At 38.7% G+C, this 18,592-nt stretch overlaps 1 protein-coding gene across 1 annotated transcript in view; it reads left to right on the forward strand.

The window, feature by feature from the left end:
* The window catches only part of parvaa (parvin, alpha a), a 48,205-nt gene that overhangs the window by 8,012 nt on the left and 21,601 nt on the right, over positions 1-18,592 (forward strand). Inside the window, exons 2-7 of the mRNA XM_057835956.1 lie at positions 7,158-7,247; positions 9,256-9,326; positions 9,875-9,977; positions 13,100-13,240; positions 13,613-13,728; positions 13,846-13,904. Coding sequence (XP_057691939.1) covers positions 7,158-7,247; positions 9,256-9,326; positions 9,875-9,977; positions 13,100-13,240; positions 13,613-13,728; positions 13,846-13,904 — 580 coding nt within the window. The remainder of the gene's footprint in view (positions 1-7,157; positions 7,248-9,255; positions 9,327-9,874; positions 9,978-13,099; positions 13,241-13,612; positions 13,729-13,845; positions 13,905-18,592) is intronic.

Below are 18,592 nucleotides of genomic sequence, written 5' to 3' on the forward strand. Positions count from 1 at the left end.
CTGACTGAAACAGTAGTTTGATTATTATGCACTCTCTTAAGTATCTTTTCGCAAGGCTTCAATGGTTCCCAACTCCCTGTGGGGGGGGGGGGGGGGGGGGGGGGTGATTTATAAAAAATAAAATATAATATTTGACTCTTAACATGAATTAAGTGCATATTTGAGTAATATAAGCACTTGGGAAAAATATCAGCAATATATTTTAATACAATATATACAGTATATATAGGCAAGTCAAATTTATTTATATAGCATAAGTCAACACAAGGCAATTCAAAGTGCTTTACATCACATGAAGATCCACGAGCAGAGATAAAATGATTCATAAAAATCACATTACGGGTAAATCAAAAGAAAGTTAAAGACAATTGAAACAGGAAATAAAATTATAGATAAAATTATTAAAAAGCAAATAGCTTGAAATTTGAAATATATAAAAAGTTATGGACATGCTGTGAGAAACAAAAGCGTTTTTATCCCTGATTTGAAGGAGCTAACAGTTTGAGCAGACTTCAGACCTTCAGGTAACTTGTTCCAAAGGTTAGGAGCATCATAACTAAATGCTGCCTCACCGTACTTGGTTCGTGTTCTTGGAACATAAGGGAGACCGGTTCCAGACGACCTTAGGGGTCTAGATGCTTCATCGGGATCCAACAAATCAAACATGTATTTTGGTCCAAGTGTTTTGTAGACGAGACATAGTATTTTATAGTCTATCCTTTGACTCACTGGAAGCCAGTGTAACGATTTCAAAACCGGTGTAATGTGGTCCAGTTTCCTCTATTTGTAAGGACTCTGGCAGCAGCATTCTGTACTAGCGGCAGCTTCCTGACTGATTTTTTAAATCAAGACCGGTAAATATACAGTTGCAATAGTCCAGTCTACTGAAAATGAATGCATGCATAAGTTTTTTGTCATGTTTAATCCGAAGCCCCTTAATTCTGGCCATATTTTTAGGTGGTAATAAGCAGATTTTGTGACAGACTTTAGATAGCTATCAAATTTTAGATCTGAGTCAATAATTAAATTACGCCAAGATTTTTGATTTGTAGCTGTTGGTGACATTGTGCCAAGGTGCGTGCTGATATGTGACCTTTCCTTTTCTGGCCCAAAAATGATCACTCCTGTCTTCTCCACATGTAGCTAGAGAAAATTCTGGCACATCCATTCATTGATTTGATAAATGCATTCAGTCAGGGAGACTAAGGGACTATAATCATGTGGGGACACAGAAATGTTGTGTGTCATCTGCATAGGTGTGATAGGAGAAGCCATACTGTTCCATGATTTGAGCTAGGAGAAGCATATAGATGTTAAATAAAAGTGGTCCAAGAATGGACCCTTGAGGGACCCCACACGTGAATTTGGTTCATTCTGACTGTATGTATATAGTGTATATATAGTACCGTCTTGCGAACTTCCACTGTCTAACCACTTCCTTTGTCATCAAACAACCCCACAAAAAGCTTTATTTTGGATGGGGAAACATTTTTTTTTCCTCATCAGAGCTTTTAAAGCAAGACTTCACTGAACTGATAAACAAAGTCGGAACTTTAAATACTGAGGTGTTTTTCAGTGGACCCATACCCGTGCCCAGGCTGGGGGATGAAGGTTTCAGCAGAGTGATGATGCGCAACAAATGGCTCAAAGCTACATGCGCTGGACAATCGATGTATTTCATTGACAATTTCAACATATTTTCAGGGCGCAGGCATCTCTTTAAGAACAATGGCCTTCACCTAAATAAGTCAGGAGTGCGGTTACTAAGCAGCAGCATGTTTTATCTCTTAAGGCACAGACAGTCTGCTTATCTCGAAGAAAGGAGGCAAGCTGTCCCAAAACATCGGATAAACATGGAGGCTGGGATGAGTGCTAACTCAAACAGTGAGCACGCAGGATCAACGTCTCCTCCAAAAATGGAGCCTACAGTCGCTGAAGTGGAAGTGACTAAGCCAGCCCTGCCAGGCTGTGACCAACCTTCCTCTGCTGAGGCTCCACTGCCTCAACGGGAGGAGACCCTGGTAGCAGGTGATCGACCCCCTTCAGACGACACCCAAGAAGTGGCTCCATCAGCTCAACAGGAGGAGAACCACCCGACCGTGCAATCCTCTGCTGACGAGGCCCCATCCAGCCCCAAATCCTCACACTCCAAGACGCCACCACGCCGCAGACTCCAGGCTAAGGCCCCATCCAGCCCCAAATCCTCACACTCCAAGACGCCACCACGCCGCCGACTCCAGGCTAAGGCCCCATCCAGCACCAAATCATCACACTCCAAGACGCCACCACTCTGCCGACTCAGTCAGGCTAAGGCCTTATCAAAGCCTAAATCCCCACAGTCCCGGAAGCCACCCCGCCGATGACTTAGTTTGGATGGAATAATGAGTCAACCTGATTGGGACTCCATGGATCTAGATAGCAAGGTTAACCAGTCTCTTGATCTCCTCAATTTCATGTCTTCGCTTCCACCCTGTACCTGTCTCACCCGACAGGTGCCAAGGGAAGATGGCAACAAACCAACCAGCCTCCCCTGGAATTCTCTCGGGGCAAAGCCAAAGCACTACAACTCTGGAACTACATGGTATTATCCTTCTATCGAGGAAGCCATGATGGCAACACCAATATGATACGCACTGGGTCCAGGCTGTGACAACATTACAAAGACTGTTCTGTCCCAGCAAAAGCCGGGGCCCTATGGAGTACAGTCTGTATGCTCAACAATCCCAGTGGTGATAAACAACAAAAAAGGGCTAGATTGGCGCGAAATAAAAAACGTTCAATCAACTCTGCCAACCTGTTAAGCATAGTATGTAATTCCCAAAACTCACCAGTGAATCCAGTCTGCAATCTACAATTGGCTCTGCTAAATATCAGATCTGGCAAATCTTACTTAATGATTTTATCAGCAAACATAACCTTTACATGATGTTCCTAACAGACACTTGGTTAGATAAAGATAATAGCTATACAGTTCTGATTGAGGCAACTCCCACAAACTTCAATTTCTTTAGTGCGCCAAGAACCCATAAGAAAGGAGGTGGGGTTGCCAGTCTGATCAGGGACAGTTTTCAATGCACGAATATTTCATGTGGTCAGTTTGATTCCTTTGAATATATTGTCATTCAGCTAAAAAGCCCTTGCAGAGCTGCCTTGGTAACAATTTACAGACCACCAAAGTATAACACAATGTTTTTTGATGAGTTTACCAAAATACTGTCTTCTGTCTGCATGGACTTTGATTGTGTTGTTTTAGTGGGTGACTTTAACATTCATGTTGATAATCCTGAAGAAGGATGTGCTAGAAAGCTTTTAAATATTTTGGATACATTTGGTTTATCTCAGCATTTCACAGTTCCAACACATAACAGAGGGCACATACTGGACTAAATAATATCCAAAGGTCTTAAAATCTCTGAGGTCACTCTGTCTGACCACTACTGCATTATGTTTAAAATGACCACCCCTGTCCATCCTCTGAAAAGGGAAACCGAGGTCATTAGGAAGCGTTACATAAGTGATAACACTTGTGCGTTATTCACACAGGCCTATGCCTCACCATTAACCCCTACAACAGCTCCAGTGGAAGAACTTGTAAATAGTTTCAGTTCCAGTGTGATGACTGTAATTGACACTATTGCCCCGGTTAAGACAAAAACTTTGTCAAGAAAGAAGAGGTCACCCTGGAGAAATGCCATACTAGCTTTAAAACAAAAGCAAGATTGTAGACGAGCAGAACGCAGATGGCGAAAAAACAAACTCCTAGTTTTTTATGATATCTACAAAGAGAGTCTTCGCAAATACAACCAGGAACTGAAAAATGCTAGACAGTCATATTTTTCAGAGATCATTAGTAGAAACACCAACAATACTCGAACACTATTTTCTGTTGTTGACAAACTGATAAACCCACAAGCATCAATACCACAGGAATTGGCATCTGAGGTGTCCTGTAATGATTTCGCAGCATTCTTTACACACAAAGTACTAAAGATTAGACAGACTGTGTGCAACTCCAGATTAACAATTGCTACACTAAATGCCTCCCAAAATGTCCCCCACGTCAATCTTAGACAGTTTAGCCTCTTGGACTATGCCACTTTAACAGAAATTGTGTCAAAATTAAAGCCCACAACATGCTGCCTTGACATCCTTCCTTCAAACGTTTTCAAAACTGTATTTCATTGCATAGCCCCAGACATACTTCGGATTATAAATACTTCTCTTCAAACAGGAGAGTTTCCACAGACTTTAAAAACTGCAGTAATAAAACCTCTCCTAAAAAAACCTAGTCTGGATGCCTCAACCATTAGCAATTACAGGCCAATATCAAATCTGACATTCCTGGGGAAAATTATCGAAAGGGTTGTGTTCGAACAGATCCAGACTTTTATGATGCAAAACAATCTTTTTAACTCATTTCAGTCTGGATTTCGGCCACAACACAGCACCGAGACCGTGCTTATCAAAGTCCTAAATGATATTCGTCGGAATACCGATGCAGGCAAATCATCTGTTCTGTTACTATTGGATCTCCGCGCCGCATTCGACACGGTTGATCACAACATACTACTCAGCAGATTGGAACAGTGGGTAGGGCTTACTGACACTATTCTTCAGTGGTTCACATCCTATTTACATGATAGGGATTTTTTTGTGTCAATCAGAAACTATCAGTCAGAACGAACCAAATTCACGTGTGGAGTCCCTCAAGGGTCAATTCTTGGACCACTCTTATTTAACATCTATATGCTTCCGTTAGCTCAGATAATGGAACAGTATGACATCTCCTATCACGCCTATGCAGATGACACACAACTGTACATTTCTGTGTCCCCACATGATTATAGTCCCTTAGTCTCCCTGAGTAAATGCATTCATCAAATTAATGAATGGATGTGCCAGAATTTTCTCCAGTTAAATGTGGACAAGACAGAGGTGATCATTTTTGGGCCAAAAAAGGAAAGGTCAAAGATAAGCAGGCAACTTAGCACAATGTCACTTACAGCTACAAATCAAGTCAGAAACCTTGGCGTAATTATTGACTCAGACCTAAAATTTGATAGCCATCTAAAGTCCGTCACTAAATCCGCTTATTACCACCTAAAAAATATATACAGAATTAAGGGGCTTCTGACTCAACAAGCCATGGAAAAACTTATGCATGCATTCATTTTCAGCAGATTGGACTATTGCAACGGTATATTTATGGGTCTTGATAAAAAATCAGTCAGGAAGCTGCAGCTAGTACAGAATGCTGCAGCCGGAGTCCTCACAAATACAAGGAAGCTGGACCACATTACACCGGTTTTGAAATCGCTACACTGGCTTCCAGTGAGTCAAAGGATAGACTATAAAATACTACTGCTTGTCTACAAAACACTTAACTTGGACCAAAATACATGCTTGACTTGTTAGATTACTATGAGACATCAAGACCCCTAAGGTCGTCTGGAACGGGTCTTCTGCATATTCCAAGAACAAGAACCAAGCAGGGTGAGGCAGCATTGAGTTATTATGCTCCTCACCTCTGGAACAAGTTACCTGAACGTCTGAAGTATGCTCAAACTGTTAGCTCTTTTAAATCAGGGCTAAAAACGCTTTTGTTTAGCACTGCATATCCATAACTGGCTATATATTTCAATCTACCTGCTTTCTATTCCTCTTGTGCTTATCTCCATTGCTGATTTCAAATATTATTATTAGTAGTAGTTTAAGTTATATTTTCGTTTTATTTTTATTTATTTATTTTTATTCTATTTGTGATTAAATGCGATCTTTTGTCTTGGTTTTTACATTGTATAGATTTAAATGTGATTTTTATGATCTTCATGTGATGTAAAGCACTTTGAATTGCCTTGTGTTGAATTGTGCTATATAAACAAATTTGCCTTGCCTTGCCTTGCCTTGCCTTGCCTTGCCTTGCCTTGCCTTGCCTTGCCTTGCCTTGCCTTGCCTTGCCTTGCCTTGCCTTGCCTTGCCTTGCCTTGCCTTGCCTTGCCTTGCCTTGCCTTGCCTTCGATGAGCCATTACATAATACTGTTGCTTAATGTGGATTGGTCGCCATCTGGGGGCGAGCCAATCGGTGGAAAGAGGCGATAGATGTGATAGACGCTTGCAACTATCTGCTTGACTACTATGCCGTAATGCAAAGCGGTTCTTGTAGGTAAGTCATTTTCCCAAGTTTTATGAAATACACTTAATTTTCTCATTAAAAAGGGACCAAAGAATGAGAAACGTTTTTGTGATTGTGACAAGAAGAGCCATCGTCCAATCAGCACCCGTTTTTTTTTTTTTTTAAAGTTCCTCCCATGAAACAGTCATGTATTCGTAGCGGATATATGGAATAATCAATCTCATTTGGCAGTTTAAGGCACAGGAGAAGAGACACAAAAGCTCCTGTTCACCTAAGGCGCAAGATTGCCATGCTTTTGTTTTTACTGGGCTAAACAGGACGTCGCGGTGGACACACTAGGTGTGGAAGGATTCAGATTATTCATGATTCGATACTGTGACGATATGTGGCCAACGATAATGATAATATCACGATACGCAATATCTACGATATTCGATATATTGTTGTTATTTTTATTTTTTTAATATTCATCAATATATCACGATACATGTGACCGAAAAAGTAAAAAATACCCATACAAAGGATAACGGCTGTAATTGTTTATTTATTCAGTAGTACAGTAGTATACACATAGTCCACCTAAAAAAAATATATACTAGTATATATTTTTCCATGTGTTTTGTAAAAGTCCTGATGCAAGTTTTTTCCTGTACTTTTTTTTTACATACATCATTCATTTGGGTGCTCATTTCGATCCAAAATACCATTTAAATGTAATTATGCTAAAGGTATTAGTACAATATGTTTATTAAGGGTGTAACACAGTGATCACTGGTTATTAGCAATATCTGACATCATGATATCAATTGGATATCAGTTGTTGGAAATTTGATTATTCAATTTGTATGATGCAATACATATAGAATATACTGGATAATAATAGTTTTTATGAAACTTTTGAAGGATTTAAAACATGACAGCATTATTTTTGTATCCTGTCTTACCGACCTTGTTATACTGATCATTTATCATTGACATCAAAATCATTCAAGTTAATTTTTCTTAATGTTTTTCATCACTCTAGTGTCTGAACTTCAGGAAGAGGGGATAAATGCCATCAACCTTCCTCTCAGTCCCTCCCATTATGAGCTCGACCCTGAGGACACCATGCTAGGTATTCACACAAGTGTCTTTTAATTGGCATATTTATTACACTGGTTTAACTAAGAAGAATGCATAAAAAATTCATTCATAATACAGCTCTAACACTGTTTGTTAATTAAGATTCACATTCCACCAGTCTTTTGATTTGCTCACAGAGATTGTACATGGTACTTCGAATTCTACAAAAATATTAAGCTTTTCCTCTTATGAAGGGAGCAGCTATGCATAAGAAATATTAAGACTCCCTCCATTGTTCCTCTTTGGGATCACCCTTTGCATTACCGAATTGGTTATCTTGCTAATAGGGCTGTCAAAATTATCGCGTTAACGGGCGGTAATTAATTTTTTAAATTAATCACGTTAAAATATTTGACGCAAATAACGCACATGCCCCGCTCAAACAGATTAAAATGAAAGCACAGTGTCATGGCCACTTGTTGTGTTTTTCGTCTCCCTCTGCTGGCGCTTTGGTGTGACTGATTTTATGGGTTTAAGCACCATGAGAACTGTGTAAATATTGACATCAACAATGGGGAGCTACTAGTTCATTTTTTTATTGAAAATTTTACAAACTTTATTAAAACGAAAACATTAAGAGGGGTTTTAATATAAAATTTCTATAACTTGTACTAACATTTCAGAACTACAAGTCTTTCTATCCATGGATCGCTTTAACAGATGTTAATAATGTTAATGCCATCTTGTTGATTTATTGTTATAATCAAATACAGTACTTATGTACAGTATGTTGAATGTATATATCCGTCTTGTGTCTTATCTTTCCATTCCAACAATAATTTACAGAAAAATATGGCTTATTTTCTAGATGGTTTGAATTGTGGTTAATTACGATTAATTAATTTTTAGGCTGTGATTAACCCGTTTGACAGCCCTACTTGCTAAAGTTAACACATGTCATACCCAGTGTTGTTAATAACGGCGTTACAATATAACGGCGTTACTAAAAGCGTTATTTTTTTCAGTAGTGGGTAATCCAATTAATTACTTTTCTCATCTTGGCAACGCCGTTACCGTTACTGAGGACGGAAAGGCATGCGTTACTATGCGTTACTATATTGGTCGAAAAGTCTGAGGGAGACGGACTCACCGAGGCGACAGAGCAGGAGTAGGGAGGAGGCAAGAAAGTTGTGACGCTGAGCAAACGCGATGCTAGGTAGCTCCAATAATACATGTTGTAGCCGATAGCCTACAAACTACGCCGCATGTTATGGTAGATATGGTAGACATGGTAGATATCACATGTACTGTACATAGATATAACTAGATGCAAAATGACAGACATGGCACTAAATGAGTTAGTAGACAGCCGCCATCTTAAAGCAGTAGACTTTTTAGGACGGCTCTGTTGTAGAGAACCTTCCTAGCGAACCTAAGTCACTTTTTATCTAAAATACTTCTAAATCGGCAAAATCTTGACTTGAATCTATCTTTAAATGATGAAACAGTTTTAAAACTTTCATATGTCGAAAGTAGAGAGAAGGGAACTAATGCAATAATGGGAGCAATTTTAACAACTTTTAACAGTTGATTCAGGGTAAAGGGTAAATTAGGGTAAAGAATTGGGCTCGGGCCAATTGTACCAAAAAACTTCACAAAAAACTTCCCATCGTGTGGCCAATGTTTTTTTTGTTGTTGTTTTTTTTTTGTTTTTTTGTTTTTGTTTTGTTTTGTTTTGTTTTTTTTTTGAGGGAAAAAAAAAAGTAATTATCACCAATTACTTTGCCAAGTAACTAATTACTCTTACATTCAGGTAATTGAGTTACTAACGCAATTACTTTTTGGGAGAAGTAATTTGTAACTATAATTAATTACTTTTTTCAGTAAGATTAACAACACTGGTCATACCGTACGAATAAAAGTTCCCTCCCGCACAACCCTCATCGCCAGATCAGGGTTGGCTGCCTGCTCTGAACTGAACCATACAACTTGGTGGTTATGTGACTTAGTTCTCATAGCACTTCATTTAAACTGTAACTGATAGCATGTTCCCCTGTTAGAGGAAAATGAGGTACGAACCATGGTGGACCCAAACTCCAAGAACGACCGTAAACTGCAAGAACTTATGAAGGTCAGTGGTGCCTCATAAGCATTCACACATCTTTTCGTTTATTTAGTCAAGTCAAATTGCACGCATCCCAAATATGCACTCTCAGGGATAGTATAGTATGCCCCTTATAAATCACCTTTTAAAATACCCTCCTTACCCATGCATCATACACGCCTACTTATTTGCTGGCATCCCTGCTTATAACTAAAGACCAGTATTGGCTGCCAAGTGTTTTAATCTACAAAGTATGTACAGTATATACAGTATGACAATGAATTTGGGTAATTATTGGTTGCTGTCTTTGCATATTAAGCTACGTTACAGGATGATAAGCAGATATAAACACACGTACATACACGAATATCTGCACACATCGCCCCTGACAGTCTGATTGACATAGCGTAGCAATTTTATTCTACATTACAGATCTTATTGGAATGAAAGTACACCTTTTTCCACAGACCCTCGGTACTTCTAAAGTGTATACAATATGACAGACTTTCTAAATGTTGCCTTATTATAATAGTGCATTCCTGTACCCCAATGAATTTCATCATGTTCTCACATAGGTGTTAATCGACTGGATAAATGACGTTCTTGTGGGTGAAAGGATTATTGTGAAAGATTTGGCTGAAGATCTCTATGATGGACAGGTCCTGCAAAAACTATTTGGTGAGTCTGAATCATTCATTATATGTACTTGATTATTTTTACCTAGCCTGGATTCAAGGTTCAGCGTAAAATCTGTGAAAGTCTTCGAAGACAACAAAAGAGGGAATTTTTTTTTATTGTTGTGATTGCCTCAAAAGGTTTTGCAACATATTAAGAGTACCATAATTTAATATTATTTCTGTTACATGGATTTATTGTTTGAATAATTTTATTAATTTTGTTTAACTGAAATTCAAAAGCAATGTCTTGAGTTGCCACAGGTTAATTATCGTTTTTAAAAAAAAGTTTTTCTGTATCTACATTTTTATCCGATCGAACATGTTTGTGTGTTTGTATACTGCTAGCCAAAAGTATTGGCACCCCTGCAATTCTGTCAGATAATGCTCAATTTCTCCCAGAAAATGATTTCAATTACAAATGCTTTGGTAGTAATATCTTCATTTATTTTGCTTGCAATGAAAAAACCTAAAATAGAATGGGGACAGGGGGTTAAATATCATTTTACACAAAAATCCAAAAATGGGATGGACAAAAGTATTGGGACCCTTTGAAAAAAATCATATGATGCTTTTCTAATTTGTATAATTAACTGCACCTGTTACTTACCTGTGGCACATAACAGGTGGTGGCAATGACTAAATCACGCGTGCAGCCAGTTAAAATGGATTAAAGTTGACTCAACCTCTGTCCCGTGTCCTTTTGTGTACCACATTGAGCATGGACAAAAGCAAGAAGACCAAAGAACTGTCTCACGACTTGAGAAGCAAAATTATGAGGAAGCATGGGCAATCTCAAGGCTACAAGTCCATCCCCAAAGAGCTGAATGTTTCTGTGTCTACCGTGCGCAGTGTCATTAATAAGTGTAAAGCCCATGGCACTGTGGCTAACCTCCCTAGATGCTGACGGAAAAGAAAAATTGACATGAGATTTCAACGAAATTGTGCGGATGGTGAATAAAGAACCTCGACTAGCATCCAAACAAGTTCAAGCTTTCCTGCAGTCCGAGGGTACAACGGTGTCAACCCGTACTATCCGTCGGCGTCTAAATGAAAGGGAGTCTATGGTAGGATACCCAGGAAAGCCCCACTTCTGACCCAGAGACAAAAAAAAAGCCAGGCTGGAGTTTGCCAAAACTTACCTGAAAAAGCCACGTTTTGGAAGAATGTTTTCTTGTCAGATGAGACAAAAGTAGAGTTTTTTGGGAAAAGGCATCAACATAGAGTTTACAGGGAAAAAAACTAGGCCTTCAAAGATAAAAACACAGTCCCCACAGTCAAACATGGCGGAGGTTCCCTGATGTTTTAGGGTTGCTTTGATGCCTCTTGCACTGGACTGCTTGACCGTGTGCATGGCATTATGAAGTCTGAAGACTACCAACAAATTTTGCAGCATAATGTAGGGCCCAGTGTGAGAAAGCTGGGTCTCCCTCAGAGGTCACATGTCTTCCCGCAGGACAATGACCCAAAACACACTTCAAAAAGCACTAGAAAATGGTTTGAGAGACAGCACTGGAGACTTCTAAAGTGGCCAGCAATGAGTCCAGACCTGAATCCCATAGAACACCTGTGGCGGGATCTGAAAATGGCCGTTTGGAGAAGGTACCCTTCAAATCTCAGAGACCTGGAGCAGTTGGCCAAAGAAGAATGGTCTAAAATTCCAGGAGAGCATTTTAAGAAACTCATTGATGGATATCGGAAGTGGTTGTTCGCAGTTATTTTGTCTAAAGGTTGTGCTACCAAGTATTAGGTTGAGGGTGCCAATACTTTTGTCTGGCCCATTTTTGGAGTTTTGTGTAAAATGATAATGATTTTTTTTTTTCATCCTACCAAACACTACCAAAGCATTTGTAATTGCAATCATTTTCTGGGAGAAATTGAGCATTATCTGACAGAATTGCAGGGGTGCCAATACTTTTGGCCAGCAGTGTATATATATATATATATATATATACACCGTATTTTTAGGACTACAAGTCGCACCTGGGTATAAGTCGCAGCAGCCATAAAATGCCCAACGAAGAGAAAAAAAAACATACAAGTCGCACTGGAGTATAAGTCGCATTTTGGGGGGAAATTTACTTGATAAAATCCAACACATACAACAGACATGTCATCTTGAAAGGCAATTTAATATAAAAATACAATAGAGAACAACATGCTGAATAAGTGTACAGTGCATGGACAACGAAATGCGAATATACTGTACTGTCCTCACTAGGACGCTACTGGTCGGTCCTGGCTATTCAGCGGGCTAAACTCCCAAATGACGATGCTGGATGTCTGTATAATGTGCTTAATCAATTTCGTCCTCAATACCAAACAGGTTCGCATCGACGTTAATAAATTATAATTAGGTGCTTTTACAGTAAGGACATGACACAAACGGTTAGCATGCATTCGCTAGCATTAGCACATCGTTCAAACAACCACACAACTGGCTCTAAGTGTCCGATCGCGAATGGAAAACACACAACAACAACAACAGAAAAGAAGATACACACAGGCGTTGCCTCTGTAGAGATATTTTACAAGCATAAACAATGAACGTAGGTTCGCAGCAGTGTTTCTCTCTTGCTAACTCGCCCACTCAGTCAGAGGTCAGATTGATAGAGCTATCGGTCTTTTTCTGGCGTGTGAGCGCTCTTCTTCACGTAAACAAGTCCAAGTGTGCCCCCACGTGGGCGTGAAAGCGCCACAAACTAAAAGCATGCATTTCAATATAAAAAAGTCAAAAATACAATTGAACACACATTGCCAAAGGTAGGACGCGAACGTGGCCATAGCGATCAAGTTAATAAGATAACTATAGCATAAAGAACATGCTAACAAGTTTACCAAACCATCAGTGTCACTCCAAAACACCAAAATAACATGTGAAATGACATCAAAATATGTTAATAATTTCACACATAAGTCGATCCTGAGTATAAGTCGCACCCCCAGCCAAACTACGAAACAAAACTGCGACTTATAGTCCGAAAAATACGGTATATACACACAATTTGTGATAACACTGTATAATTTTACTCTCATAACTCTTATTATTTACTACGTCCCCTACCCTTCTTTTCCAAAATCGCATCTACTCTACTTTTTATTATCTCTGCTTGTGATGGGTTTCAGAAAAGCTAGAAGGTGAGAAACTCAATGTGGCGGAGGTGACACAATCAGAAATTGCACAGAAGCAGAAGCTGCAGACTGTTTTAGAAAGGATCAATGACTCACTTAAACTCTCCACAAGGAATATTCGGTGGAATGTTGACTGTAAGTAACAATAGTATTCAAACAACCTTTTCAATAACTACTACAATTCCATGCACTTTTCATATCAATTCATCCTGTCTGGATGTTTTTTTATTATGTAAAACAGCGTGGAAGTACCTGAAGGATTTCCTAAGAAATACAATATTGGGATTACCACGGTGGCATAACTAATCGTATTTTTTTTGTCCTATTTGTATTCCTAATTGTATGTTTTTGGTGTTGTTGTTTTTTTTATTCGTCTGAGATTGTTTTTTTGTTTTTTTTTTAAAGGAAGAAAGATGAACAAAGACAAACATTTTGACAATTAAGTTATAATTTGATTCATAACTGACTGTTTGACTGACAATTTCCTTTGTCTTTCACAACATCAAGCTGTTCATGCAAAGAGTATAGTCGCCATCCTACACCTGCTAGTCGCACTGTCACAGCACTTCAGAGCGCCGATCAGATTGCCGGACCATGTTTCTATTCAAGTAGTTGTGGTCCAGGTGGGTGACAACGATACACTATTTATGGAATTTGTACTTTGTAATGCACTTTTTTCCAACTTTAAAGAAGAATGACCAGTTGTTTATCTATAACAATGCTCTTGTCTGCCTTTTTAGAAAAGAGAAGGCATTCTCCAGTCTAGACAAATTCAAGAGGAAATCACTGGCAACACAGAGTAAGTTGGCTTCATTGTCAAACTCATGACATTTGGAATTCAGGGATAATTCCCATTTTCCCTTCATTGAAGAAATTAGTGGGTGCAAATTCATGCTGCAACGATTAATCGATTAACTCGAGTATTCGATCAGAAAAAAAGATTCAAATTCAATTTTGCTGCTTCGAGTATTCGTTTAATTAAAGTGGGGTTGTAATGGTTTATTTTGAAAGTGTTTGCATTTGGTTTTATTGATTTGGGTGGATACACTGGTCTCTAGTTTGCTTAATTTCACATGGCTGAATCCAGCTGCTCCATGTTAAGACCAACGTATGCCAAGTTTTTGTTTGAGCTAATGTTTTTTTTTAATGCATTTGCAATTTAGTTTATAGGTATATTTAGCCATGTTTTGTGGGAATATGTGTCTGAACCATTTGTTGAGACCATTGTAAAAATAAAAGATGTTCGCGTTTTATAGCATTTAAGCAAATGGACTTTTGCTATGTACTGTAAGTTAGCCATTGTTCTTTTGTTGTACATAGATCCTTATTTATTATATTTATACCATTTGAGGTTCATCTCAGGTATTTTAATTTTTCATATTCCCTATCCGATTACTCAATTTTTCGAACTAACTAGTTCATCAATTAATCGACTACTAAAATAATCGATAGCTGCAGCCCTAGTGCAAATAGGACTGTCACAATTAGTTTATGTAGGTATAGTGATAGGGGTAGATGATATATTCTCCAAGAAACGGTATCTTTGTTTTTTTTTCCTCTAATGGCGTAATATTAAAGCATATTGTTGAGATATTTATCAAGGGTTTAACAAATAATTGCTTGTGCTCATATATAACCAATATAATCATTTAATCTCAGTTCATTTAATCTTACTCATTTAATCTTACTAACATAATAAATCAATATAGTCATGATTGATGATTGATGCTTGCTAGAATAGAACATGTTTGAAGTGATCTTTAAAGTGTTTATATGAATAAATCACTACCTATACACTTGAAGTTCATGAAAAACATCATATATGTCCAGGCCCATTTTTTCCGATTTTGCATTCCTTTGATGTTGCCTTTATACAGTATTTAAAAAAAACAACAACAACAATTGTTCACAATGGCCTGGTTGGGTCCCTTTTTTTCAGGACAACATAATATACGTTAGGCCTGAACGATATTGGAAAAAACTATTGTTGGGATTTTTTGGGGGGTTTGTGATATATTGTGATATTATATTGCGATATTTAAAAAAAAAAAAAAATATATATATATATATATATATATATATATATATATATTTTTTTTTTTTTTTTTTTTTTTTTAAAGAAATTTTCACTAGATGACTTGAATAGCAGTTTGGAAATACTTTGGATGACTCACCATCACCACAGTGTACAGTGATCCCTCGTTTTTTGTGGTGAATGGGGACCAGAACCCGCCGCGATAAGTGAAAAAACCGCAAAGTAGCACCCCCCTTTTTTTTTTTTTTTTTTTTTTTTGGTTTTTAGTGCTCAATGTATTTATTCAGATTCAGCATTGGAAAGAGAAACATATACATGTTTTTTCTAACTTTTTCACCCAAAGTGATTTAAAAGCATATAAATAAAAAAATGTATATAAATAAATAATTTTTAAACCCTTCAAATGTCATAATTATTATCAGTTTTAAACATAACTGTCCCACCAAATCATTTTTGAACAAGAATAAAGTACTGTAGTAGAAAAATGCTTGGCTTTATTAAATGCTTCTGTTTATCTACCTTAACTGTGATTCTTGGAGTGACATGTCGAAATTTCAAACTCCTCATGATCTCTTCTGGCATTTATTTTATATATCTCCAACGTCTCCACACACACACACATTCATTCCAGCGCGCTTCCTTGCAGAAGCTGTTTAACAAGTTAAACGATGATTGACACATTGCTCCGCTTTGAAGTCCAGTTCTTTGGCAAGATCAAAGACAACGAGCATTGTTAACTTGAAGAAGCAAGTGCTGCAGTGACTGAGAGGAACAAAGGGCTGGGAGAGGGAGGGTGTGAGGCTGTGCGCAGAGCAGAAAGCAAGGCGTATGTGGATTAAATGGTAAATGGTGTTATACTTATATAGCGCTTTTCCACCTTTCAAGGCGCTCAAATGAAAACTCGCACGTGCTTGCGATGGGACTATCGCGCACGCGATGGCGATGTTTAAACGATATATCGTTCAGGCTTAATATACGTACATGTCAAACAATGGTTTTCTTAACTTTAGCCAATTAAAAGACAAAAATAAAATCCTAAATTTGTAATATTAATGTCCTATTGACAATCAAACATGCTCAACAAACTGTTTTGAAGCTTCATAATCTTTATTTAACCTGTTTAGGATGAACATTCAAGAGAAAAAAAATGAGACTGAATAGTTTCATATTTGATAATTCCACAGAAACAGTATGTATGGTCATAGGCGTTCTTATAACATAGAGCAGGGGTCCCCAACGACCGGGCCGCGGACCAGTACCGGTCCGTGGCGCATTTGGTACCGGGCCGCGCAGAAATAATAAATAATTTATTAACGACTGCATTCTGGCCAATTTATTTTGGCCTGTGCCGCTTAACACACCAATATACCTGTCTACTCTAGATATACAACTACAGGATAGGAGGTCATCATAGAAATGCATTGATTGGGCTGTTAGCACTAAATCTCATTTTGTATATCTATGCACGCTTGGACTTGATAATAACGTATGACGTAGGTCATCGCCAATCACATTTCTTCCCGGAAATAATTAGCCCCCACACTAGAATGACTGAATAACAGACGTCTTTGCACAGACTTTTTACGGGGAAAAGGGAACCTGACGAGCCAGAAGATGTGCCTAAAACCTCGAAGAAAACAACATTTATGCTACTTCCCAATCACTAAAGACCCACGAACTGCAAAGGAGTGAATTCGTGACCCGTATGTGAATAAACAGAGTGATTCGAGCATGTCTGTGCAACAGGAATATCAGCTTGTAGCGATCGCAAATCACGGCGACCTTAAACGTACATTTGAGACAACTCTACCGAAGTTCTGGATTAAAGTCATTTCGGAATATCCTGACATCGCTAGGAGCGCGCTGAAAACTGTGCTACAATTCCCAACATCGTGTATTTGTGATGCTAGCTTCTCTCACTCTCCCATCTCGGGACCATCACGTCTCAACGAAACAAACTCAGGCCTCCCACTGATTCAGCGGGTGAGTTGTATTTTTTTCCCCTGCACTTAACACGACGGGGCTAAAAACAAATGCTATTTTATATTTGCTCTATTTTTCTGCCGCACATTGCCGGTGTTCTGACAAAGTTGGCATGCGCGTAACGTTAAAAAGGACCGCGAATGCAGCGATTCCAAAGTACATTGCCTGGTACACCAGACTCACCGCTGTTCCAGCTATTGAGTCTGGCCACCATTCAAGCGGATACAATTTCCAGGGCGGAGCAAGCCACAGCAAACAGACAGCGGAGTGGACCAATCAGCGACGGGCAGACGTGACGTTAGTAAACTGACGAGGGAAGGACAAGGAACTTGCGCGCGGAAATAAACATACGAAGAGAGCGGAGTTTATTTAACATGGCTAGCGCGAGACAGACTGTTGTCAATGACTCGTGTCGATGTGTTTTTGGTAATTTAAAACTGATTTTTCCGTGGATTGGAACATATTCTCGGCTCTCCCGTTAACCATCTGTGATGTGGAGACGACTTTCGACGCGCAAGAGTGACGTTGCTCGTTAAGAACACGCCACGCAAATAAACGAATCTTGATTTGTCGATTGATTTTGTACCTGCTCGAGAGGTCGTTAATGGGATGGTTCCCAGACTATTTCTCTCAGTGTTTGAAAAATACAGGGAGAATAGTCTGGCAGAGCCAGGCAACAAAGTACACACTACAAACTTTCTTTAAAGAAAGAAATATTAACTTACGTTTGCCATGTTAGGTGCACACAACAACTGCACGTAGCCCTCTCACTTAACGACTTCGCCGTGTCGTTAAGCATTAATTTACGCCATTTCCGTGTTGCACATGTATGTTTATGATGTAAATAGTTTTTTAGCACCATTGGATAACATTGAGAGTCCAACTGAATATAAAAGAGGGCTTTTTTTCACCACAACAAAAGCTTTGGAAGCAAAATTTTATAAGGGTGCAAAATTTGACAGGACACCGGTCCGTGAAAAAAAAGACCCAAATCACACCGGTCCGTGGTGCAAAAAAGGTTGGGGACCCCTGACATAGTGTTATGAAAAAGTATCTGAACCTTTCGGAATTTCTCACATTTCTGCATATTATCATCATATTTTAATGACGATAGTATGCAAACAATAACAGAAGGGGGGAAAATAAGTAAGTGAACCATCACATTTAATAGTAATAATAATTTATCTTGTGAATCACCCCCCCACCCCACCCCTTTGGCAGCAATAACTTCAACCAGACGCTTTCCGGTAGCGCAGATTAGTCTGGAACACCGATCAGGACTAATATTGGCCCATACTTCTCGACAAAACTGCTATAGTTCAGTCAGATTCCTGGGATGTCTGGCATGAATCGCTGTCTTTAAGTCATGCCACATTATATCAATGAGGTTGAATTCTTGACTTTGACTTGGCCACCCCAGAACGTGTATTTTGTTCTTCTGAAACCGTTCTGAAGTTGATTTACTTCTG

The sequence above is a fragment of the Corythoichthys intestinalis genome, chromosome 5, assembly GCF_030265065.1.
Source record: "Corythoichthys intestinalis isolate RoL2023-P3 chromosome 5, ASM3026506v1, whole genome shotgun sequence".
Taxonomy (NCBI): domain Eukaryota; kingdom Metazoa; phylum Chordata; class Actinopteri; order Syngnathiformes; family Syngnathidae; genus Corythoichthys; species Corythoichthys intestinalis.